Here is a 25918-nt window from a genome sequence, read left to right as displayed (position 1 = left end):
GGGTCCTCACCAGACGCCGTGGATAGATAATTCATCATGAAATGGAGTCACTGAGCGCAGCAGCCTTGTATAGGACCACCAAGATTTTAGCATTTGCATATATCAGTCAAACTGCGGAAACATTCTAGCACAAGCACATGTTCTGGTAACTACAAATGCAACCCCATCAGGTACTTTCGTACTTGCTGGAACCGGCCAAAAGTGATGTGAAATACTCTTCAGTGGGGGAGAATTTGGGGGCAGTTTTAAAATTCAGTTGAAAAGAACAGTACATCATTTTTGTTTCCACAGTGGATCACACAGCAGTTCACGAATAGTTTTGTTTGTGAGAAACTTCCCACCTGTATGACTGGTCTCCCTGCCTCCTCAGTGCCTTGTGAGCACATTACTGTTCTGAGTTAACTCGTGCTGCCTCCATTTCAACCAATCCACACTATGAACCTAAAATTAAATTCATGAACAACAGGCACTATTCCTTTCCTTCACATCTGTGAGGATATTTGGGAGCTGCAGGTGTTTACTATAAAAGAACCCTTTCTATAGGTTACCAAAGAAAGTAATCTTGTGAACAAACAAAAACTTCATGCCTAATCTTCCTACAGACTTTCATTTGAATGAGCATGTAATCCTTTACTACTTTTTCCCTAATCAGACATCAGCAGAGAAATCTTTGCATTCTTTGGATGTTCCCAGGTGGTATTGGATTTTACATGGATAAGCAAAAGTGTTGCCCACATTGGGACAGTTGATCGTGTCATTTGGCTGCAGTGCTCCAGGCTGACCCTAGTCCAAAAGGGGGGATTGCACATTGTCTGTTGGTCTGCATCAGTGCTTAATTTGTAAATAAAGAAGTCCCAGGGCCCTCTTAAGGAGGCCCCTGCAGTTTGCACCAACCTTTCCCACTGCCAACGATGCCAGTGTCAGTACCAGCACAACTACATACCATCATACACCTGCAAGTGTGACGTTTTAGACTATTCCAGGCTCCCAAAGCTATAAAATGGCTTGTACGAAAGGTATTAGCCATTTTTTATGTATATTGAATTAATAAACTATTGCTGTTGTGCTGATTTCTAAATTAGGCAAACACCACCACCCTGTGGCAGACTGTTATAAGTGCTGGTGTGGACAATATCAATGCTGGTGCCAAGCACTAGAAACCACCAGCTCAAATTAAGCACTGGTCTGCATTGCCTTCTGCCACAATAAAGCAACACACCCACTTCACTGCAGAGTGAGGGTGCATTCCACCAGGAGCAAGGCTGCGAATGCATCTCTGTGCACAGAAGTAAATTTGCAACACCTCTCCTTTGCAGACAGGTAGAAGAGCAGGGACACATTCACTAAGCACCACTGCCTTGAAGTGAACACAGCAGCTAAATCAGCAGTGAGGCTGTTAATTTTACCTAACTTCTTTTAAAATAAAGAAGCCTGCCCTTGTTCATTCTAATTTAATATACAGCTTGCTATTCGGATTCAAGTGTGTGTATGTGAAAGATCCAACGTTGGAGAAGTAATTAGTTAATTACATGTAACTCCAGTTCTCCAGCTTTGGGATATTTTTCATATAGTCATCTGGGACTTGTCAGAGGCTCTCTTCTATCGTATGTGCTCCTCACAGTTGTGCTATGGAATCTGAGCTAAGGCGGAGTCTCTAGGGTGGGGGATGCAGGGGCAGAGCGTAGAAGAGCTCAGCACTTTCACCTCATTGGCTGACGTTTGGGTTGTTTCAATTGAGGGTGGATGTGCTATTAAACACTTTAATTGTGGCCATTTTAACAAGGTTTACTCCTGTTTAAAGTTACTGGGGATTCCCATTCTGACTGGGAATAGTTCAAACATGTGATTTTATATATATATATATATATATATATATATATATATATATATATATATATATATATATATATATAATCAAGCAACGTTTCCATCCATACCAAGGGCCATATAAGAGAATGAGGTTTGGAAACACAGCTAATCATATATAATACCCATTTTGCTTATGACCCATTTTATTAGTGTGACAGATTTTAAAATAGAAATGAGTCCACATAGAAAACATTGATACAAATAAAAAACAGATTTAGCTCTTTTTTCATTAAACTAATAAAAATTGAACAACATAATTGGAACACAATACATTTACCTCAAATATTGGGGGCCATCTCCCGCAATGGAAATGTGGGAAAAATAATGCTAAATCATGTTTGTCCTCTTCTGCCTGGTTTGTGTACCGTTTGCTGTGGTCCGTATCACACACACAACAAAATTGTGCAAATGCATTTGCCCAGTTTTTCTTCACCTTTACAAAACATGTCTTATGAGCCACCTGTTTCATTTAAACACCCTATGCTGAAGTCAGTTTCTGACCCTGTGATAGTGCTATGTGACCTTTTTATCAAGGTTCAAAATATACTTAACACTACAGAGATTGTTGTTTTTGACACTCACACGGTTTCCACCCATTACACCTAGCCTCGGGGCACCAACATTGGTCCACAAGGGCCGTGACAGATTTTCAGGCTAACCACTGATTATATACATTATTCTCATTTACATTAATTTTATTATAATGCATACTGTGTGAATATGCTGCAAACCTTGGACCTTGAGGCCAGTACTGTACAAGTCCGAGCTAAGTCATGAACAAACTTAGTGGTTCGCTATTTAGCACCACGAAATAGGCCTCGCTGACTAGATAGATTCTACAGTTGGCTTTAATGCATGCATGCATGCTCTTTCAGCGAGCTACTCAGCGTCAACTCCACATAGTGAAAACGACAAAGCTTTTTGAAGATATCAGAATAAAAGTGGGTTTGTTGTACAGTGACCCTTTGTTCATAGGAGCTGTAAACTAACTTATTAATTACATAAGCATGGTTTTCAATGTATGTTTTGTCTGTTTTTGCTGAAAACTTTAATCAAAATAAATCTTACCTTTGAAACTAATTTAACAGGATGGAGGGGGGAAGTCTTAAGAAAAATAGTGAGGATAGGTGACTTGACCTTCGTCTTCTGAGCAAACACTTGTACAGGCTGTAGTCTGTAACCATGAATGAGTCCCAGAAGGTCGCAGTTTGATGGACACGGGGTGACTTGTAGGCTAAGTATCTGAGTTGCTAGTTACTCTAGTGCAGAGTTGCCTGAATATTAGTCTGCAATAACCTGATTTACAGTGTACATAAATGGCCATAATATACAGTACCACAGGTCAGCTAGCCTAAAAGTCTGATATGTTTCCAGCTTTTCTCCACCATTGTTGGACATCCCTGCCCCATTACATCAACACAATAAAATTCTAAGCCAGAGTGTGCGAGTAAAACGCAATTAAGAAGAATGGCAAAAAAAAAAAGCAAGAGGCGGAAGTAGTGCTTGGAAAGGAATTTATTTCTTGTCTCCTGGCAAAATGTTTTTTTTCTGTCTGGAAGAAATGTTTTAACCCAAACAAGTTCTGCTTTGTCAAATGTTCTTTATTTCGCCCAGTGATTCTGACTGAAATGGAGGGAACTCCTTAAGACTGGTTTTAGAGACCTCAAGACACTTCCAGCTAGTGCTAAAGGCTCTTCAGTGCAAAGTGGCATCCTCCTATTCATCCAGTACAAGATCACTGCTGTGGATAGGTTGGTGCATCTTGGGCAGTCAATGCATTTTGTCATGTGAGGTGTATATCCATTCGTACATCTGCAGGCTCTTAATAATTCCCAGCCATGTTCAGGCATCCACCACAGTGGAGGTGGGCCATCCCTCATCTCAACACACACTATTTTTATTCAGCTACATTTCTGCTTGTTAACTGGTGAAACATCTCTGCTCTTGATAGGGCATTATGTTAATCCTGCTGAAAATTGTAATGCATATCTTTTATTTCACCACTTAGGGCAAGCCAGATGAAGCAAGTCCTAACTGCAATTTGGGATCATGGAGCAATTCCTCTCGCAACTTGCATCCTCTTATCATGCTTCTGGGACTCGCATTCTGTAACTTGTTTGATTTTCAATTATTTTTATCGCTCGGGACACATACTATATACCTTGCATCCTTTATTTATCCTGCATTGCTTAAACTCTGATCATCAGTTTTGAAGAATCATACTTTTAAACCTGAACTCTGAAACTGGTCAGACCCTGTTAAACTTTTCATCCGGTTGTGCTTTTTATGACTACTAAACTGCACCTTGAACTTTTAAACCGTTTAAAATGTCCATAGAGTAGCTACTTAAGAGAGTACCATCTTAAGACGTGTAACTTTTACCTGTATTTTTAGGAGAAATGCCTTTTAGGTAGAGAAACAGACCAGTAATGTGTTTGACTAGATGTCCTGTGCAATTCTTGGTTTCAGAGGAAGCGCTGTATTAATTTCAATGAAAGTAGATCAGTATGGGCTGTGCTAGGCACTTTTGATGTCTGCTACTATTAGTTTTATTGCCACAAACAATGTGTCGACACTGAAGTTTCGCTTCTTTGATATTGGATGTTATGACTACACCCAGAGCTATTGACATTATGACTGTTGCAGTCCAAGACACGCTGGTGGTTGCAGCATGTGATCACTGCCTTGTAATATGAAGCCTGCTGACATTTTGGGCAGAGAAAAACTGTACTCACAGCAAGTTGAATGTAACGCAAAAATACTTAATATGCCTCTTCTCGGTTGACTGTGGCATAAGAGGGAGGACAACACAATAGTGCTAACTGTATGTCCTCTTTGTGGCATAAGGAAATAGAACGACCACTTTTGATTTCATATGTGGCTCCCGGTAGACAAGAGGATCACCTTTAAACTCCTGACCCACGCTCACAAGGCACTTCACAACACCGGACCCTCCTACCTCAACACCAGACTTAACTTCTACACTCCAACACGTCAACTCCGATCCGCCAACCTCGCCCTCGCCATCGTACCCCGAATCCAGCGCAAGACATCCGGCGGCAGATCCTTCTCCTTCCTCGCCGCCAAGACCTGGAACTCTCTCCCCACATCTCTTCGCCAGACCCAGGACCTCCTCGCATTCAGAAGGCTCCTCAAGACCTGGCTCTTCGACCGCTAAATCAGCAGCGCTCCCCCCCCCCCCCTCAGCGCCTCGAAACCCTGACTGGTACATAGCGCGCTTTATAAATACTATGATTGATTGATTGATTGACCTGGGCTATATGATTTCTTGGTTACAGCAGTGTACAATGTCCCCGCCTTTGTACGCATACAACAGAAGACAAAACATGGGCTCCTTATGAGGCATCTGCCACAAAGCAGTGCGAGATCAAATGGACTACACAGACTGGACTTGCCGAGTAACTATTTACCTACATGCTGAAATAGAAGTCTCAATAGTCATACTTTTTCTTTTGAAAGGTGCACATTAATAGTGACAAATGTATTTATCTTGGTCAAGCAAGGTCTGTACTTAAGCGAACACAACTTTCCTTTATCGTTCGTCTATAATCCAGCAATTGATTCTTGTAAGAAAAACACGAACGGGCCATTGAGCCTCACAAGCCTACTAATGCAACTACTCACCAAAGGCATTACTAAGCGGAAAAATACCTCTTGCAAAGAAATAGGTTAACCTGTTTCAAGCATTTAAATCAGAGAGTGCAAATATTTTGGGCATCATGTAGCCAAGGCCCACTGGCATGAAACAATGGATGAATAGTGCGAGACCAATGGGAGGTTTAGATCTCCTTAGTTTTATAGAGTGATTCAGAATATAAAGCTTATCCCACTTTCCAATTGTTTTATTTGCTATACATTTAATTAAAAACAAAACAAAAAACACAGAGACGGTGTTCTATCACTGTGTAGCTACAAATTTGTCCAATACAAAGGGCCTAGAACCTTTTTTTATAGTAAAAGCTACTTATGTTGATGAAAATCACCCAGAGCTACGAATATTATTGGAATTTTAATACTGACCACATCAGACAAGTTTACATGTTTATTTTAAATACACAATTTTCAGTTTTTGTAGGCTGGTCTACACACAGGAGAGCTACCTATTGGAGACCCTGGCCTTGATGGCATATCAACCTATGGGCTTAATCCAAATATTAGTTTCAGGTTATAGTATTGCAGCCAGTGTTTAGAGCATGCCAAAATCTGACAACCTTCCTGAGGGCCCAAAAGAAAAGCAATATTGTACCAGTGTTGAGTGTAACCCCAGAGCTGTATCTTGATGTGTTAAGAGATGCCTTTAGAATTATTTTTGCCTTACCCTTTTTTGAATTGCTGGAATAATCAAGACTATAATACCAATTGAGTGCACATGCTTCAGGTGACACTAGGCTATAATCCCTAAATGTCTCATCTACGGAGGACAGAGCAGGGGAAACTGCCTTTGCCTTGCAAGGTTTGCAGTCATTTGCGGTTTCATCACTATACAAAACTCCCCAAATATAGTGTAAGCCGGAAAGACATCCCCTGAATGATTGCGGTTAACCATCTATGTTCTGACATCTTTGGGATGCCCTGGCAATCAGGTTGTGTACAAATTACCCCAGTAATTTGGATGGGCTAGTGCTTCTCAGCATGAGGCCTCCTTAACTCCTACACCCACTTCATCCTGACTTTCAGATAGAAATGCTATTGACAATTGAAGCCCCGTATGAGCCTATACTATGCAATTAGATATCAGCTGCATAGTGTTTAAAGGACAGAGATTTGTATAGCTGGAGATACATCTATGACTTCAATTAACACAAATCTTGCAGTCAATGGGCATATATTATGATTGCAAGGGACTCTATATTATTATTTTAGATTTACATTTTGAAGTTAAGTAAGCTCAAAAGATCTGCATAAATTTATGTTTCAAATGGTTAAAGATGGAAATCGGAAGGGTCTTACAGATGTTTTTAATCACAATGAATGTTCTCTCCTCACGAAGAGGGGAAGGCAGAGCAACATTTATTTATTTTTTAATTGAAAATGTGGTGGTGGTTGAGGTGGTCTTTTTAGCCCCTGCAATAATTTATGTGGCCCTAATTCAGAAAGCCGACCTTTCAAACCTAGGTTATCTTCTCACATAGATCACTACATATGTTTGGAGTAGATTTACAACTTGTATGAGTTTGACAAAACTCATTCAGTATTCTTAGAAATCAGACATTTGTGTGACATTCTAATGCATTCAGGATGTTGTCATCTTGATTTTCTTATAACTGACTAATTAAACTAAGATATGGGATTTTCTAAACCCAAGACTGGAAACAGTGTTTCCGTCTAGATCCATTAATGCACAGATGATGCCCAACTCTACCTAACAATATCCTCACCCAATGACATACAGTCTTAGATCCATCCAATATTAGAAGTAAACTAACTTCCTGAAACTAAACTCCACAAAGACTGAGTTTCTGCTGTTTGCTAATGGCACCGTGGGTCTGTAACTTAAAACTACATGGCTTCATCTACCCCCCCTTGTCCCTCTCCACCCAAGCTGACAGAGCATAGAAAATCTGTAATTTACCCTCTAGGTAGACCTCTATTTCAGGAAACACATCAGCAATCAAGACAACTTGGTTCCAGCTATCCCTCTTGAATAAAGGAAGTATGTTTCTCCCGGATGACGACTTATGAAGAACTGTACATGCCCTCGGCTGCTTCCTTCTGGAGGGAGGCAAAGTCCTCCTCACCAGTCTCACTGATATCACCTTAGTACCGATAAAAGGTATTCTGGACACAGTGGCACATGCATCAAGGACTCCAGGAAACTCAACCACTTGACCCCTTATTAAGATACCTTTGGTGCTTCCCTTTCACACCCAGATCTTCAAGACAATATGCATCACTTACAAAACCTCAACAGGACCCCATCTTACCTGGCAAACTAGCCACATCTGGGGTACAGTGGCAGACCAGAAGTCTGGATACTGCCAGACTGGAGAAAATACTTTGCATGAAAGAAAAAATGAAAAGGCAATCCTTCTCTGTTCAGGCTCCTAGGTTCTAGAACAACAGCCCTGTAGGCATCTTATCAGCACCGACTCCTACAATTCAGAAAAATGTTGAAGAGGCAACTTTTCATAGAGCAACACAGATGACCCAACTGCCTGGCTTCCACCCTTCCCCATCTGTAAATGATTCTGTCCTACTATGGGCTATGCCCCCTGTTCAGTGCTCTGTTGCTCTCAAGCTAGGTTCACATTCCACAAATAGCAACACACACATACATATATGTTTTCCTTGATGATAGGTGGGTGAAGCGACCCCCACTCCTCCAATCAGATGGCTCCATGACAGGCAGTAGTTGTTAGTTATTTCTCGCTGCAGTTAAACCAAATTGACTAATGTGCCTCAAAATAATTAGGTATTAGGGGAAAGCCCACCTGTGATACTTGGTATCATGGAACCCCATCAGTAAGCATCTGAAAGAGATGGAACGAATGGTAGTGTGATCAGGTTCCTTCATTTTAAAAGCTTATGAAATTCTTCCCAGAACTATTCACATAGTAAATTCCATGGGCATCGATTTCCTGTAACATAAATCTCTCTTGCATCCTGTTTGACCAGCAATGTCTCAAGCTTCAAGAGTGAGCAACCAGAGTGACGCTAAATGAAAGCCCCCTATGCCTCAGCTCTAGGAATGAAGTCAAGGGGAGCTGTGGCCCTTGTCCTGCATGCGTGCTGTGTTACCTTGGCATCAGTTTCAAATTCCTTGTTTGGTTGCAGTGGACTTTGCGCTTGAAGTGAATGGTTTTCACAGAAGCCAGGGCTTTCTGCTAATTTATCAATGTCCTCGTAAAATGATCACCCTTCCTGGAATGTTTCTACCTTGCTTTCATCTTGAAGCTCCAAGTCTTTGGGGTGTCGTTCGTCACTAAGTGATACACCAGATGCTCTCCAGTTTCATCCTGTGCCGACTTCATGGGGCTGCAGAGGATATGATTGGATTACAGAGTCCTGCAAAAACATTTTCCCTCTCTGCTGCTCAGACATTGATTTGTGACCACTGGGGTGGATTGCATAACCATCAGTAGAAAGCTGGACTGCATGACGTCACCCACTTTCTAATATTTCTCGTTATGTTATTAGATTGAATTAAAGTTTTACAAGAGGCGTTTCAGTGTGAAACCTGGATAGAATTACCTGGTTATACCGTCACTCACCTCAAGGCACATTGGGCCATTGTACGTTTTTTTCTTTTGTTCTTAAGTGCTATTTATGTATTCCAACTGGCCCCAGGCCAGTCTCCGCTTCAGGCTCAGAGAGTCCTAACTTTTTAGCCAACAACACAAGGGTGTCTGGTACTTGTAGTTTTCTTTTTCCCTTTATAAGTAAGGAGGCACTAGTTCTAGAACATGGAGTACCGTCGAAGCAGAATTTGATGTAGATAAATTCCTTGAGCACTGGAATGGTTGACCCTATTCAACCACAACAACTTACAATAGTGCACAGGCATAGATCAGTGCATGGAAGCCAAGGGGGGCCATATATGAAGTGAGAGTTTGAGCTGGAAAATCCAGAAAATATGGAGACCCTGGTCTGACTATAAGGGCATTTGCAAAATGACATAGGAGCGTACGTTGAGATTCAGGTAACGTTATAGGCATTTAAGTGTGACAAACTGGAGAGTCAATTTGATGGCATCAAGAGACAGGCCATACCGCCTCTTCAGCAGTGTAGGAAAAATATGACTAGAGGAACATACTGCTTTGGTCCAAATGTTTTTCGCGTTTTGTTTGTCAGGAAAAACAGTGATGAGGTGTGTTTATAAAAAATGAAAAACTCTTGAGATTAGGGGGCAGCTATGGCTACTGAGCATTGTTTCCAAAGGTAGATTGACCTGTAAGGAGAGTCTGCAATGGCTGTGTTGCCGCTCAGTTCTTCCACTCAGCTAAATGGTCTTCCGAGTTCCCTGTATGCTATGCAGCCTGTTTGTTGGTTGTAGTTTTTGGGTCGGTAAGTCAAGTTTTTTTTCTCTAATGTTTTGAATGCCTGTAATTTTAGTTTTGGAAGGTATATATAGTTCAAGTAAAGTGTACGTGTGCGAGCCTGTTTTAGTCATTTTCAACTTAAACGTAATCCACATAACAGATATTTCTCTTGGAGATCTAGCATGTACTTTCCAAATGTCCATTTCCTTCAGGGTCTCTTGGGGTTCAGAGTGCTGCACCTGCAGAGTGCAAACAGACGAGATGACCGTGTGTGGGTTCTTGAAGAGCAAAACAGCAGCTCCCTTAAAGGGACCAGCGCCATTTAGCGAACGGAAAGAAACCCTGTTCTCCCTGGAAATCGTGTATAACTAGCAATAGTAACCCCCAACAAAGATTTCAGGGTACCTGTTTGCTCTGTTTAAGGTTGAATTTTGACACCTATTGCAGAATTCCATTCATCATTTGCTACTTTAAAAGGACACTGTAGCGGAGAAGCGCACCGAATGGCCTTGAGTACAGCGTAACCCACCATGGTTCCCTTCTTGTGTGTCAATGCATACAGGCACTGTCGCACATCAATGTGACAATGTGTTGTATAAGCCAGATTTTATTAAAGCACTATTTAGACGAGGACAAGTGAATATAAAAAGTATTCATAAGGTACTAACCTGATACTATTCCCAGTCTCTTCTCGCCCTACTCCAGTGTAGTTTAGCCTCCCCATGTCACTAAAGGTTTACACGTGGCTTGACCTGGCTGTATTCATAACAGGGAGTTAACCAAGGGCTGGGAGGTGAAATACGCGTTTGGACGCCAAATTCAGTGCCAGCTCTACAGTTGTGTAACAGCCTGGCATCTTGTACAATTAATAATTCAAAATAATAAAGTAAAGCAAAATAAAAATCGAAAAAGGGCACGCTAAGGTTATATGTGGGGAACAAATTGGGTATTTGCCAGAGGTACAAGTGTGGTCAAAGAGTAAGGGGCAACCTACATTATAATACAACCATAGACATTTACTGAAAAAGTGAGGTGAAGTTATGGCGAGTGCCTTGTGTATAATAGTGATAGATTACTTTTGTCATCTGATGTGCCGTATGAGAGATCAGTAGAGCATGGCTAAGTTAGGAATCATGGTTGCATACCTGGCGATTTTCTGTGTTTTTCAGATTTTGGGTCACAACTATGATATCACTTGAAATGTCTTTTTTAAGCTGTATGCTTTTTTAAATAGTAATTAAAAAATACTAACCTTCTGTTACATATAAGTTTTTTAACATATTGAATATCAATGAATTCTTGTATAAATTATATTGCAGCATGGAGCACCAGTATATTTGCATATCAAATACATAGTTATTAAAGCCGTCTTAGCTCTGTATATTTCACCTGTACATTGTTGAATTTCATCCACTCTGTAGTATCGGGGACAACCAAGGTTATTGGGACAAACTCCAAGTAGATTTGAAACCCAGCTGGTAATTTAGTTTTTAGTGTATGGGGTAGGGAGGCCTGTGATTCGTTTTCAAGACGCTGACTTGGCACCAATTCATCCTGTATGGGAAGCAGATACCACATCTGGAAAGCATATCGCGTAGTAATTTGAATTTACATTTACAGTACTTTCCCATAGTAATTTCTGATTAATACACTGGTTTGCAGAGTCCCAGGATAAAAAGCGAAAGGGGAGCGATGATTATGCCACATCTGAGTAAGCAAAGGTTTAGACTGAGGTATTGTGACTCATACGGAGTCTAGTTTGGTTACTGTCTGGTACCGGTATGTGTGTGTGTGGTTCACGCTATGAATTATATACGTTATGAATAAGTCATTGGAAAGCGGATGCCCAAAGTTAACAGTGAATTTCGTACCTAAGGCCCGAATGGGCAGTGATCAAATGTATTACTGTTTGCCGTTTTGTGGGTAGTTTTAGTCTTACGAGTTGTTGTGCTTTGTCCATTTCATTGTAGTACCACCGACAAAACTCAACACTTGTAGATGACAATTAAATCAACATCCTCCTTCCATCCACGCACCACTGACTTAGTAACTCTTCACATGACCGTCTGCTGAGTGCTCTAGGGGTTAACATAGGATAGGAAACCGCCCTAGAAATGTTACCATACTCTGATTAAGTGCCATGGTGACATCTTTTTGGCACAGCATTGGCTAAGGAAGAGCAGGATGGGTGCAGACTGGTCAGCAGTGCGAGAAACGTGCCCTTCTGCGATGGGCTTCATTTTCCCGTGCGCAAGACATCAAAATCACACCCATGCAGATTCACCACGTCTTGGTGACACTATCCAAAATCACGATGGTGATCCTCTGGTCCTACAGATGGTACTACAGACAGTGCGCGTTCGGACACCATTCGTGTTAAGCCGCAGTTGCATGACAGGAAACGTGTGGCGTTTAATCTGCTGAATGTATTGTCAAAAGTACTCCAGGAGCAAGCCAGGCTAACTTTTAAACTCATCAGCCAGTTGCTCCTAAACTAGAAATTGTAGGAGCCGACCTAAATTTTTAGCGAAAATGTATTTAAAAAAAACACTATTCTTTTGTATAATTACATTCTTGTACGCTTTTCTTGCATTCATTTGCTGCCTGCTGAGCTGAATTCTCTATGCTGCAACTCACAGACTGCGGACCTTGGTTCTCAAAACATCCTCGATCTTCACCTTCGTGGCAATCAACTCACTGTTTAATTTGTAAAAGATAAGTGCCATTGCCCCAGGTTTCGCACAGTAGCCTGCCGCTGGAATGATCAAATGCTGTTGCTCTGGGTCAAAGTTCGTTGAGGAAAAAGAAGTGGCAGAAATAAGCACTGGTGGGTCCCACGTGCACCCACCTGCTCAAATTAAGCAATGTCTTACCCATTATATTTGTCACCCAATCGACACACACACCTGATCAGACTTCCCTGCCACAGTTTTATAATCGTCACGTGTACCCCATCCATTGTTTTACATTCAACTCAACTCCAATGGCCCATGTTACTCTCAAGCCTTGTATTCTCCAACTGTTATCTCCGTTACAACTCACCCTCCTATTTCACCACTTCTGGTGCATGTTTCTTGTTTAGTCCATTCTCTCCCCAAAGTACCTAATAGAGTGCTATGAACTTTCCCTCTTTGTGACAAGCCCGAGCTGTCTCTCACACCAGTTTTGCTTGAATTGTATTACATTTTTATAATGCTGTGTACCTTCTTGTTAGCTGCATCAGATTGCCGTGAGTTATTAAACAATTGCAAATCTAAATGTTTGTGAAAATGTAAATGCAAGTTTCCAGACCCTAACGGTTAGTGGAGAACCAGGGGCCGCATATATGAACGTTTGAAATTGTGAGTTCCTAATTGCGATTGCATGCAAATCGCAATTAGGAAATCGTAATTTCAAATGCATGACACTCTTTTTTGAGTTTCATTTGCAATTCCCAGTGGGTCACAAGTAGATCTATCTCATAAATATTAACAAGGTAGGTCTCCCTTTGCGATCCATTGGGAATCACAAAAATCACAGGGATGGTGGTCGGCAGACCACCATATCTGTGACTGCTTTTAAATAAAGTATTAATTTTTTTTTAAATGCAGCCCGTTTTCCTTAAAGGAAAATGGGATACATTAAAAAAAGAAAAGTTTTCTTTACATTTTTTAAGAGCAAGCAGTGGTCCGTAAGACCACTGCCTGCTCTTAAAAAATGCTTGTACAATCATTCATAAAGGGGAAAAGGGGTCACTTGGGGAGCTGCTTTGCATTTGTGAAGGGGTTACCACGAGTTTGAAATCTGGTTTTAAACTGCAGATATTTTGCTACTGCATTTTGGTCGCAAAACATTCATACATACCACTGCAATTCATTATTGAGAAGTTACACCTTAAACATGCCCCTTCCTAATACCGAATCACAATGCCAAATTGCGATTCAATAACGGGTTACTGAGTTGTAATTTGACCTTGTACATACAAAAATGCTTTTCAGCAGTCGCAGAATACCCGATTCTGCAAAGTGGACCGTTTGCGAACGCTAAAAAGCTTTGTACATCTGACCCCAATTCATGGTTCTGACCCCCATTGTAAGGTTAGGTTTATTACACTGTAACACATTCTTGGTAAAGACAGGTGAATTGACGTTACATAGCTACCAAGGTTTCAGATGACTGTGTGTGACATTCTCATAATTTCAGTGTAATTGAGTGACATTTCACAGACTGAGTTACACTTTCCCACAAGTAAAATCAAGCAATAAAGGTGAGGGAACCATATAGATATATCGAAAATCTTATACCTCCCGTTGTACACCAGCGCCACCTTGTGGCCTTTGATAAACACTTCACGGAGCGTCCCTAGCAAATGAGAAACTGGTATTAGAGTTTATTAGAAGGATTTACCACACTTTTTTTATGTGACAATCTCAGGCATTGCGGTAATGCGGGAAAATGTCCAGAAATGCGTTATTCTAACGGAAATGCGTGACACTTGGCAGAGCTGACATTATCCCCATTGTCCAAAGGCATGGAAGCACAAAATATATTTATCATGATTATTAATTACAGCAAAGGATCATCAGGGCAATAAAGTAGATTATGTTATTTGTATTGAGGTTTATTACAATTTAAATTTGACTTTACAAGGAATACCACCTAACTCTGCCTCGTTTATCAGTCCTAGAGCTGAAGAAAACATCACATGCAACCACATCAAACAAGAAAACATTATCTAGCCAAGTGTCATGCTGTCTCTGCAAGGCAGCCAAAGTGCAGCAGTTCAGATAACATACTTATAAATAAAGAATTTGAATTGCCTTTTACTCTTAATCTTGAATGAGTCAAATAAAGAAAACATATGCATATCAGCGGATGAGATCACTGGGCATTCATCATTGGCTCGGAGTTTAAAAAGCTAGCTTTTTTCCCCAGGAGGATTGGCTCCCAAGTATTCGCAGGCTGTAGTCCAGTCAACATGAACAAAAGGGACAACATTTAAAGTAGTGAAAGATTACTGCTTTTGGGGTATTTGGCTCAAGATGATATTGTAAGGAGGAATGAGATCACGAAACTGAAGGAATTTTTCTGACCTGCATCGAAAATTGTCCTCGTCCACTTGCGACTTGCGGCGTTTAAAAGATTTATTGACCTCTCTACTCGATCTAAGAGGGGAGGGGGCGCGTAGCTTCATTTTCCAAGCACATTGCGCCTTTGAACGCCTGGAACCGGAATTCTGTAAGCCTGGAAGCGGTTAAGACCCAGCTGTCAGTGGCATGGGTTTGACCTCTTTTGCCTGTTTATTTCATGTGCTGAGGAAGAATCAAATTATTCCATGTACGAAAAAGCCCGAAATTCAGAACTGCAAATTTTAATTTGTACACACATTTTAATCTTTATTTGTACTTCGACAGTACTTGTCCAACGTATGCAGTTGATAACATAATTTTTATATATATAACTATATAACTATATATATATATATATATATTTTTGAAAGATTAATAGGTACGGGAGGGAAGCAGCCTGTCCAATATTAGCATAAAGCCCCCGTGTCAAGTATGATACCTGAGCCAGTTCAGGCCTATATGCAGAGACTGGGGGCGGGGGGAGTCAAACTTTTATAACGGAAATAGGCAAAGCAACCAGTTCTATAAATCAGAGTGCAGCTGACTAAAGTCTAGAATCGTGAAGATGTCACACGACATGGGGCAACTTGCAGGGTTGCAGTTACCGGTCAGGATCCTCTCTGAAACATGGCTGACTTGGAACCGAGTACCAAATGTCTGCATTACCCTAGATAGGCTGGCAGGAGTAGGTAATAGTTGGTCACGGAGCAGGGTCACGTGTAAGGTTGGTTAAGTGTGAATAACATGTGAGATTTGCTTATGAAAGTGGTGTAGGCCTACTTCAGTTTCAGTCAACACGTTAGACCAGTGACTGAATTTGTAGCACTGGGCACATTCATTGACATATCAGGATCAAATCTGAAACGCGGGTTGGGCTGGGGCAGTCACATTTCAGTTTTGCATCTGAAAGAATGATCAGATTGGAGCAGTCAGTCACGTACCAAGCACCCTCATACATTTGATAGACTCTGCCCCACTTTACTGCATCGCATGACAATGAAGTAAAGATGTAAAAAATCGAATAGTGGTATTTGTAGGGTGCATATTCACATCTTTGGGACTCTTGGTGTTACTGAATGATAATGGATGTTTCTTGTTGCCAGGTTACTGGTACTCCTTTTATCCACTTTGGAAGATGAACGGCTGTGTGAGCCTGTGGCCATAGATTCAAATACAGATGGATCCCTGCAGTGGATGCATTATTCCAGGGGAGCCACCATCCCATCCCTGACCTTACACAAACATTTTGAGAAAGTACAAAAAAATACATATGTATATTATCCCACGTTAAGAAAACAAAGTTGAATGGATACTATGCAGACCTAGTAAATTCATTAAGTTGGGCATTTAATCTTGCAGATACATTACGGTAACTTATTAAGTGTAGGACCACAACATTGTGCTTTTACTTAAGTTAATATACCCTTTGCACATAAATATAAAATCTTATCTTTTTGGTGTAAATCAATTACAAACAGGCTCTTTTGGCCACAGATAATGATGTACAAATTAATTCTAGCTAATAAAAAAGGCAAACTTCTGGCCACAAAGACGTAGAAAACAATCACGGTTTACCCTGCAGTTTTGCAGTTTTTGGCTCCAAGGCTGTTTGCCAGAATCTGTTATTGTTGTACCACTATTTTACGGTGAGCTGCAAAACTGTGCATCAGAATACCCCCTCATTGTACTACAGCTCTGCTTGAATATCCCATCCCTTTGATAGGATTTTCTGCCACAGTCTTTCGATACTCTATCAATGTACAGGAAGTGTGCCTGCACATGCTATAAGTCGGCTGAACATTTCATAAATGTATTAGAATATCTCAAAACTTTGTCTGAATACCAAAATATTGTACTGGATTAATGCCAGACTTACTTTGCCTAGATATACATAATTCTATTGCAGTTGGAATGCAAAATACCATTGTTTTTTCTACGGTGTTCCTTTATTGCATCACCGCTGTCCCAAAATGTAGGTAGAATGTCCCATGATTGTACTACAGCTTCTCCAGAATGCCCATCAATTTCCCAGGCTTGCTAATAATTGCCACAGTGGCAAAACCCCCCTTATAGCTGTGCAGTTCTGTCCTGTGAGGTCTCTCAGGTCTCTCAGTTCTCCCTCTTCTAGATTGGGGGGTAGAGTGAAACCAGTTCACTGAAAGACTGAGATTCATTCCGGTTGGAATTGAATTTCACCCATTTTATCTCCTGCAGTTTTGTCCATCCTGCTAATGGAGCACATGCCAAGGAATTAAATATCTATAATTGACGAATTTTGTGAGTCGTTGTTGTTGTCTTTCTGACTTACCAAGATGAAGTGATTTATAATGACATGCATTTCATGCCCCAAAGACGTTTTCTAATGCAAGTGATTATCTAAGTGAGAAATATTGCTGATTAAACATGTTCTTTTACTACAGTGTTCCAGACCAAAGCTGCATACGAAGTGCTCTTCCGTCTTGGAGATAAGAAAGTGCACATGTCTTGAGATGCCAGACAATCCAAACACCTTTTTACTTAAGGTATGAACCACAATTTTAACATGCCAGTTCGCATGAGAGCAGCAGGGCTTAATCCTTTATATTCAGTACTTCTTTGACATGTTACGGTCTAGATCTGATTGTTTGGGTATAATGACTTGATTTTTAGTGGGTTTGGGAATCTTTGTCATCCTTGTCCTTCCATTCTACATAAGACCTCAGGAGTTTGTCTGGTTGTATTTTGCTAGAATGTGCGTCTAAGGGTGTTGTAGACACTGGTACTTCGCTAATATCTAGGGAACCCCTCGGTGATCTTGAGTTTGGCACTCTTCTTGGGACCTGCGACTGCTTGCCGTATGTACAAGGGCTTTTTTAGACAAAGTAATTTGCTGCCTTGCCCAATACCCCCGAACTAAGTTTAATGACAAGAAAACTGCCAAAATCATCACATCCCTCACATGAGATCATGTATAGGGAGTGCAGGGACCACCATCAAATCATTTAACCCTACCAGTCCCAGCAGTTTGTAGCATACCATTTTCTTTTTTCCTTTCTCAAATACAATTTTACATGGCCTTGATGTTTCAGGCAAAGTAATGTAGTTTCTTGGAGTTTAACTCAAAGGAAGATGAGCACTGCAGATTACTTAGCTCGTCGTATTTCTGGTCATCTGTTTAAAAATGGCCATATCTTGATACAAATAGTGACAAATGAACCACAGGTGCTTGCACCCAGTGGGATGGCTTAGCCTAGTCCTCAGTTCATCTTTGAACACGCTAAGGCCGCTTTCAGTGATGTATGCAAGAATTGGGTTGCATTCAGGAGAAATTTTTACGTGACATAGTGTATAATAAGAACAAGAAATATTCGGCGTCCAAATCAATCCAGGTCGGATTCGAGTTTCTTTTCAATTCATAAATCCCTTTGAAAAAGAAACTGGAACTTCTTCAGGGCTGTAAACCATACGTACTTAATTTAAGTATCCCAGATAGTAAATTATTTAGATAGTTCTAGAAAAACAGTGTAACAAGGCGAGAAACAAAATTAAGTCTGTACACCTGCAATTTTCTCCACGTAAATCGGCAATTGAAGAATGCCAGGGAAAAATGGAAGGTAAATACTAATACATTAGGATTTTGATGCTCAAAGCACCATAATCTGCCTGCTATACTCCATTTGTAGTGGCTTAGCTCATAGGATGCCATAATTAATTCACCCATTAAATAGCAACCCCACGCTGTTGGATTTTGTTTGGTGTGATATGATCACCAATCTCTTGGTGCAAGGCCATGTGTTCTCAAATCTGAACACCTAAACCAGGCTTCTCCAACGAGTAGCTTGTGAGCTACTGGTAGCTCTTCAGCTACCTGTAAGTAGCTCTCACCGTGTGCAACTCACTCTACTTAGTTAGACGCTTTTGCTTGGTTGAAATAATATATGTGAACCAAAATTGGTATGTTGGAGAAAAATGGTTTAATTGCCAAAGTATATTTAAAGCTGATATTTGGGTAATGAATCATGTGGCATTAGGTAGACTTACTATCAATATTTATACCTTGGTGCAACTTGCAGCTGTGGTGTTATGTTTTACCTACATAGAGGCATTCCAAATTGAGAAAGCCTTTTTTACATTTCTGCTGGCAAACCTGCACGAAGGTGATCACTGCTGCTAATCTTGCATATGGTGGCCATTGATGTAATCTTGTCTGATGTGGTACCTGTTAAGAAGGTCATAATATCAGAGGCTCGGGATGAGTTTCATTGAACAAAAGAGCTCTTAATGACGAAAAGGTTGAAGACCCCTAACCTAAAGTAGTGTCACTGTACTTTGCTAGTCGTATTCACTTTTTGTAATGTTTGAATGACTGAAGTCAGAATGCTTAAAGTTAGTACAACTGCATTTATATTTTTTTTGACTTCACATTTTATTGAAAAGTAAAAGTTCACCAAATTTCCAGTTAGAAGGTACATCACACACTCTTTCACTTATGATGACACTATTGGAATGAAATAGTGTAAACCTAGACCTGAATGTCGAATTGGGTTTAGTGCTCTTTATACTAAACTCCAGTCTTCAGCATGTCATTAAACAGGCTGCTTTGTAGCGCCTGACTCCAACCAGAGTGATTTAGTAAAAGTAAGCATGCTTCATTGTTTCATACCTTTTGGTGACCGATTACTTGTCTGCTATCAATAATCTTCTGTAGCCTCACTCTTTAGGGTCGAGCGTGCAAGCGCTCTGGCCTGTTGTAATCTCTTGGGCTTTTAACCACACCCACTCTTGCTGTTCGTTCTTTGTTGTGCTTGTTTGAAATGCTTCATTTTTATTGGTGCAGTTTGTGAAAGGTCCCTTATTTGTGTGCTGAGTTCCCTCCCAGGGGATTTCACTAAGTGAATATTTTTGTTGGCCATCACACTACGTCACACCTCCTCTTGTTACAGCGTGTGATGGCCGTTCCTCCGGTTTCGGTTTGCCTTTTATCCCAGCCATGATCCTTTATAGACATCACGCAGGGAGCCAATAACTCTCACGCTCATGGTAGCTGGTGCGCTTTGAATTGGCTTGCTTATGTCAACTATTTTACTTTTCATTTTCAATGTATGTGGCAAGGAAAGTCCAGTTAGGAATTTACAACGCTAATAGCTCTAACTCGAGTAAACGCGGAACTCATTGCATTGCAAATGCTTGTTTTGAGATGGATCGGCTGTTCTTAAAGTTTGTGTGATGTCCCCTCCTTTGGGGTCATAAGGTCAAAAGACCTGTGTTATCACTTACTCTATAGTTTATGTGAAAGCTACCACTGCTCCTTTTCCTAACTGAAGCCTGTTGTTTTGAACCCTAAAATACTAACATTTCATCAGAAATAAAATGGCTCCTTCGGCAAACTTGACGTTTTCCACAAAAATCTCTGATAGTGATAATGAATGCACAAAGTTTGTTCCCATTGAACTGTGCTCCCGGCTACTTTTATTTTGGTTTGTTGCAGAGCATTTGAGTCATAGTGAGTGGGTGTGGAGGAATGGAAGGGAAGGGAAGGGAATGAACGAGATAAAGAACAAAGGAAATAAGAGTCCCAGAGGATGTGAAAAAACACGGGAACCCCGGGCCAGCACTTGTTCTCAGCGCATGAACGGAAATGGCCTCTTTGATGTGGCATTGCAGATTCAAGCTGAGCTATATTTACATGGCTGTGCTCTGCATCCCAAATATGAGTCGACAGCTAATGCACCTTTTTTTTCCTCCTCATTGCGGATGCAGGTCAACAAGTCTACCGAAATTACGGAAGTTATCTTTGAGGCGGATGACGACCAGCAGTTGGATTCTTGGACATCAGAAATCAAAGAATGCATATCTCGAGGGTAAGTATCCGACTCTGGAAACACTAATGCACCACTGAGCACAAACACTCCCACTCTTCAGAACCCGTAAAGCTTCTAACAATTGGCCATGGAGGGGGCAAGGAGGAGACAGTTTTGCCTGCTGTATACCTAAGGGTTCAAAGTTACTTCAGACTGAGAAAGGATACTCCACAAAAAAAAGCTAATAAATAATTAAATCTTGGCGGAGGGTCCAGCATAAGTCCTTTAGTATGTGGGTGGAGTTGGAGGTGCGCTTGGTTGATGATAAGCTTTTAGCATAGTAATGGAATAAGGAAATAAGTTCCTCATACATTCTTTGTAAGAACATTTGTCTTAAGTGGATACTCTAAAATTCTGTGTACACCCCTATGTTCAACTATCTGCCAAAGCATTTGATGATGTTCTAGCAAAGGTCTGCCATGTATTCCTTCTCTTGTGATAAGGATGTTCAGGTTTTTGTACCACGGAGAAAAACAAAAGGTGAGGGGTGGAATATTTCAATTAATCTCAACCACTGCCAAATACTCTTGGACATATTAAACAGTCCGCCCAAATTGGAAGGCCAGATCCCCAATTTTAGGTCTATCCTCACAGCACAGCCAGCAGTATTATGTACTATTAGTAGCGCTTTGGCTCCACCCAGGGGAGCATTACTGTCATTATTCCGCCTTTCAGGAAGTGATTCCTTTGGCAGGAATAAGGAAGTATTTTACTTCTGAAAAGGTCACCCAGTCATCATATGGTTTGTCATAGTAAATTAAATATATGAAATATGCATTATTTACTGAAAGCAATTTTTTGTTACTTTTCCCTTCAGCATTGGCAGAGGCAATACGTCAGGCTTTATTGTGATAAATATCATTTCTACAGGCAATGCATATAAACAGCATTGGTGAGTGCCTGTGATTACACGTGATGCTACTTTAAAATCAGACTAGTTGACTTTATCAGTGCTTGTTGTGGGAGGTATGACTCTGACTCTAAAGAAGAGCACCCTGTTAGAACTTTGATGAAGTTTGATATTTTGGATAACAAGGATTAGCCACGAGTTACGAAAAACACACCAGTTCTGTTGTCTGTTTTCTTGCATTAAAATAGCTATTTTTGATACAGTTCACTTTGTCTACCAAGCTGACATGAAGTATGCTTGTGTTCAGTTTCACCTCCTAAAGTATTTAAGTATTTCCAGGGAGTACCAATTGCTTATGTTCTTTACCAGTCCAGTTACTATCATGTTCTTAAAACAAGCAACAGAATTGTCAACCTTTAACAGTAGTACAACATGAAGGGCCAGTATTTGTTTCAGAATCTGGCTTCTAATTTTGGAGAGATTTCATCATACCCTTGTGTGTTTAGAGGGGTGTGTGACATAAACGTTGTTTCGGCGTCTGTGTAGATTTTTTTTTTTTGTAATGTTGGATTGCAGATCACCGTACCAACAAGGTGACTGCCCTCGCCTCCTCCTTTAAGAATGTAGCACAAATGAGAGTATGTGAAAAGTTCGATAAAACAGCATTGTTGCCTACTTTCACAGAAATTTATTAAGAGTATTGTTTAGAGTTACCTGCATAGGGGTGCAGCTAGCACTTGCAGACTTGCAAGTCAACTAGGCATCGAAATATACCAAGTCAAAAACCATCACACATTGCTGCCAGGTAGGATATCAATAAATCTGTCTGGAATTTACCTTATAAAAAAAGGGATTTTGGTATTCTGCCAGACACAATCTGAGTAGTTCAAGAAAGTTACAGCAGTTGTAGATTTCCCGGACCACTTTCATGCACAGACTTCTACACGAGTAAATGATGTGCAACTATGCATATGCATTTATAAGGAAACTATGTTCAGTGTGGAAAAACACCACCCCTTGCTGGCAGCACCCCATTTAAATGTCAATTACAAATAAGAGTACTCCCCTACTCCACTGTGGAAAGACACTCTTTCTTTTTACAGGAAGAGTTGTGAATGTATGTTAGGGTGTTAATCTGCATGCAAAGTTTTTGAACACCACCAAAATGCATTATATACAGGAACAACTTGCAACAACCTAACCACTCCTGCACAGTCCACATTTCTGCTATTGCATTTACATATGCAGGAAATCCACCATGCTGGCAGAATTTGAATATCCATAAGTGCAATTTACGAGAGGAGAATATCACCAGTCTCAGTCCTGGTAATCCGGTCTTTAAAAAGAACAAGTTGCAAATGTAAATTTCCATCCTGTGTGTCACTTGAGTGCTCAAATTTTTTTGTGCATTAGGCCTATAGATATGATTTGGCTAGAGCTTACCCAGTGGTCTCAAGAGTTTCTGGCGGTCCTCATTGTTTACTTTTAACGAAACGTTTTCATGGGTGTAAGTGGTTTGTAAAGTAAAGATTAATTGTTGCATTACATTTAATATAGCTATATTTCAGATTAGTTAGAATATAATCACCATAGTATCCATAGTATAGCTACCAGAATATTATGAAGGTAAGTGTATATAGGCAAGTATAGATTTACTGCACTGAAGTCCATATATATATATATATAAATAGACAATATAAATTCACTAGTCCTAGTTATACTTGTACTTATGTTAAGAAATTATAACTTGTTGCCTAAAGTTACTTTCCAGCACGAGTTATAGTTTTTTCAGATAATTATAAGTATTCCAATTACTGTTGAATTTCTATGGTTGTGTGTGGGTGAAGCGTGAACCTAACTATAACATCCCTATAATCTTTGTTTTTTTTCAGTGAATTTCTGTTTTTTTAATATAAAGTAATATATAAATACTGTATGTTAATACAACCCCTGCCGTGCATGACTAAAGTTGCCAGGACTTGCCGCCCAACCCCTCCCTGCATGCACCCAACCACACTCTCCGCATGGCCATGCGCGCCTGGGGAATGATGTGTGACAGTGTGAGTTTTTTTCCCCCATTGGGCTTCGTATCTGCGGATCCATTGTGGATTCACACTGAGGGTCACGCTGTGTGCAGCCTTGAATCAGAGGATCAGCCCAAAAAAAACATTAGGGAAATCTTTTGACCATCAGGGGTCCCATAGAGAGATCCACTTCTCCCCCTATGAGGTCAGGATACCTCTATCCTAATCTCTAATGTGTTTTTTTATTGGTTTTCTCCCTGGGGGACCAGCCAAGAAACAAAATAGTGGCCACAGGTTTCCTTTCAGGTTGCGGCCAACCAATTGGGGGCCTTGCTTTTTGCTCAGATCCGTGTCCATAGATATATATATATATATATATATATATATATATATATATATATATATATATATATATATATTTAATAACTCCAAAACTACTGAACAGATTTACTCCAAAGTACAAAAAGGAAAATCTATAAGCCAAGCTTCCTGCCAAAGTTTGTTTAATTCTGTACAGTGGTTCGGGCTGTAGCTGTGTCTAAAATGTATAAAATTCCCATAGACACAGAATAGGGAAAAAGCCCCCGCCCCCTTTTCTCGGCCTCCACTTGACAAATCACTGCAAAAATTTCCAGGCAGCAGCTATAAGTAACTTGTACACTGCTTTTCTAAATTTCGTAAAGGTTCGTAAAACAGCACAAAAGGTATTCAAAAAACGCTTAATCTATGGGAAAAGTTGGTTATAGATAGGACCTAGTTTCCATAAGAAAAGTGTTTTTGTTTTGCCAATAACTTTGGCACAATTTGACAAATCTTCACAAAATTTTCAAATTAAAAAAAAAAACTTGTACGCACCTGAGTTCAGCTGCTGAGTTGAAAGTTTTGGGATGATTCGTCAAGCAGGGGCTGAGAGGAAAGGGGATGGGGGGGAAGAGTCAAAGGGATTTTAGACACAACTGTAACCTGAACTGCTGGATATTCTGGACCAAATGTTGCAGAACGCTAGCTCTTGGTCCAGAGAAAATCCTTTTGTGATTTGGTGTAAAACTGTTCAGTAGTTTTCGAGTTAGGGAAAAACAAATTTCTATAGCTAAGAATGCAGATCCTTCGCAGATGCCAGCACTTCCTGCAGAAAATGCTTGCAGCCATTTTTGGACTGAGTCACCCCGAGTTTTCTTTTTTTTGTAATTTAAAAAAAAAAAAAAAGAGAAGGGGGAAGGGTACTAATACCCTGACCCCTCTGGGCCTGGTGGTGGAGTCCCACAGTGACCCTGCTAGGGCCAAAAAGGAATTACACAAAAAAAAGTTTTTGCAGTGAAAATCGTGGAAGATCCACAAATCTCGGCCAAAATAATAATAATAATAATAATATAAAAAAATCAGTCTCCCGTGCTTGTTTTTCCTTCAACTCTGGGTGTGCCAGGTCCCGGGGCAAATTTAAATTAGTATATTGGGGAGGGGGCCACGTGCGCCACCCCCACCCAGGCTGTTACGGCCCCAGGGACCACCACGTTCCCAGGGCAAGGCCTATGTTTCCAAAGGGAATGGGGGGCACGCAGACCCCCTCCTGGGCCCTTTTTTGTCCCTGGGGACTAGCACTTCCCAGGACCAGGCTGATTTTTAACAGTGGGAAGGGGGGTATGCGCCCCCACCACCCCCCTCCACCGCCGCGTCATGGGCCATTTTTGGAGACCACCACTTCACCAGGGCCAGGCCGATTTTTAACAAGGGGATAGGGGGCTGCATGTCCCCCCTTATGGGCCATTTTTGGCCCTGGGGACCACCACCTCCCCAGGGCAGCCCATGTAAACTGAATGGAAGTGGCCATGTGGCCCCCTTCTGGATCCATTAACGGCCCTGGGGACTACCAGGGCTGGCTACCTATGTCCAGAGGTGCCAACCCTCGGGACATAAATGTTTGCATTCGCTTGGTGGGAGATTTGACAGCAAAGCAAACAGTAAGTCCACTCCCAGTGGGTGGGAGGAGGAAAACCTTACCCGCCTCCTGGAAGTGGATATTTAACCTATTTCCCTGCCAGCTGTTAAGTGGGCAGGAAAACAGATGAAAAAGAAATTCCAGCATGCAGAGAGCAGCATTATTTGCTGCTCACTGCGTGTGGGACCAGTGCTGGCTCCCAATGGAGGTGGCAGGGAATGCAGGGGCATTCAACTGCCCCCTTCCACCCCCCCCCCCCCCCCCCAGCTCACCCAGTCAGTGCCCTGGGAG

General features: G+C 41.0%; 1 protein-coding gene across 1 annotated transcript in view; it reads left to right on the top strand.

Annotated features, from left to right (window-relative positions):
- The window catches only part of SH2B3 (SH2B adaptor protein 3), a 374442-nt gene that overhangs the window by 283045 nt on the left and 65479 nt on the right, over positions 1–25918 (top strand). The window contains exons 4-5 of the mRNA XM_069214849.1: positions 17398–17499; positions 20717–20817. Of these exons, the coding sequence (XP_069070950.1) occupies positions 17398–17499; positions 20717–20817 (203 nt within the window). The remainder of the gene's footprint in view (positions 1–17397; positions 17500–20716; positions 20818–25918) is intronic.

The sequence above is a fragment of the Pleurodeles waltl genome, chromosome 11 (assembly GCF_031143425.1).
Source record: "Pleurodeles waltl isolate 20211129_DDA chromosome 11, aPleWal1.hap1.20221129, whole genome shotgun sequence".
NCBI classification, from domain to species: domain Eukaryota; kingdom Metazoa; phylum Chordata; class Amphibia; order Caudata; family Salamandridae; genus Pleurodeles; species Pleurodeles waltl.
The sequence above is the reverse complement of the archived record's forward strand: the minus strand, read 5'-3'. Positions and strand labels throughout refer to the sequence as shown.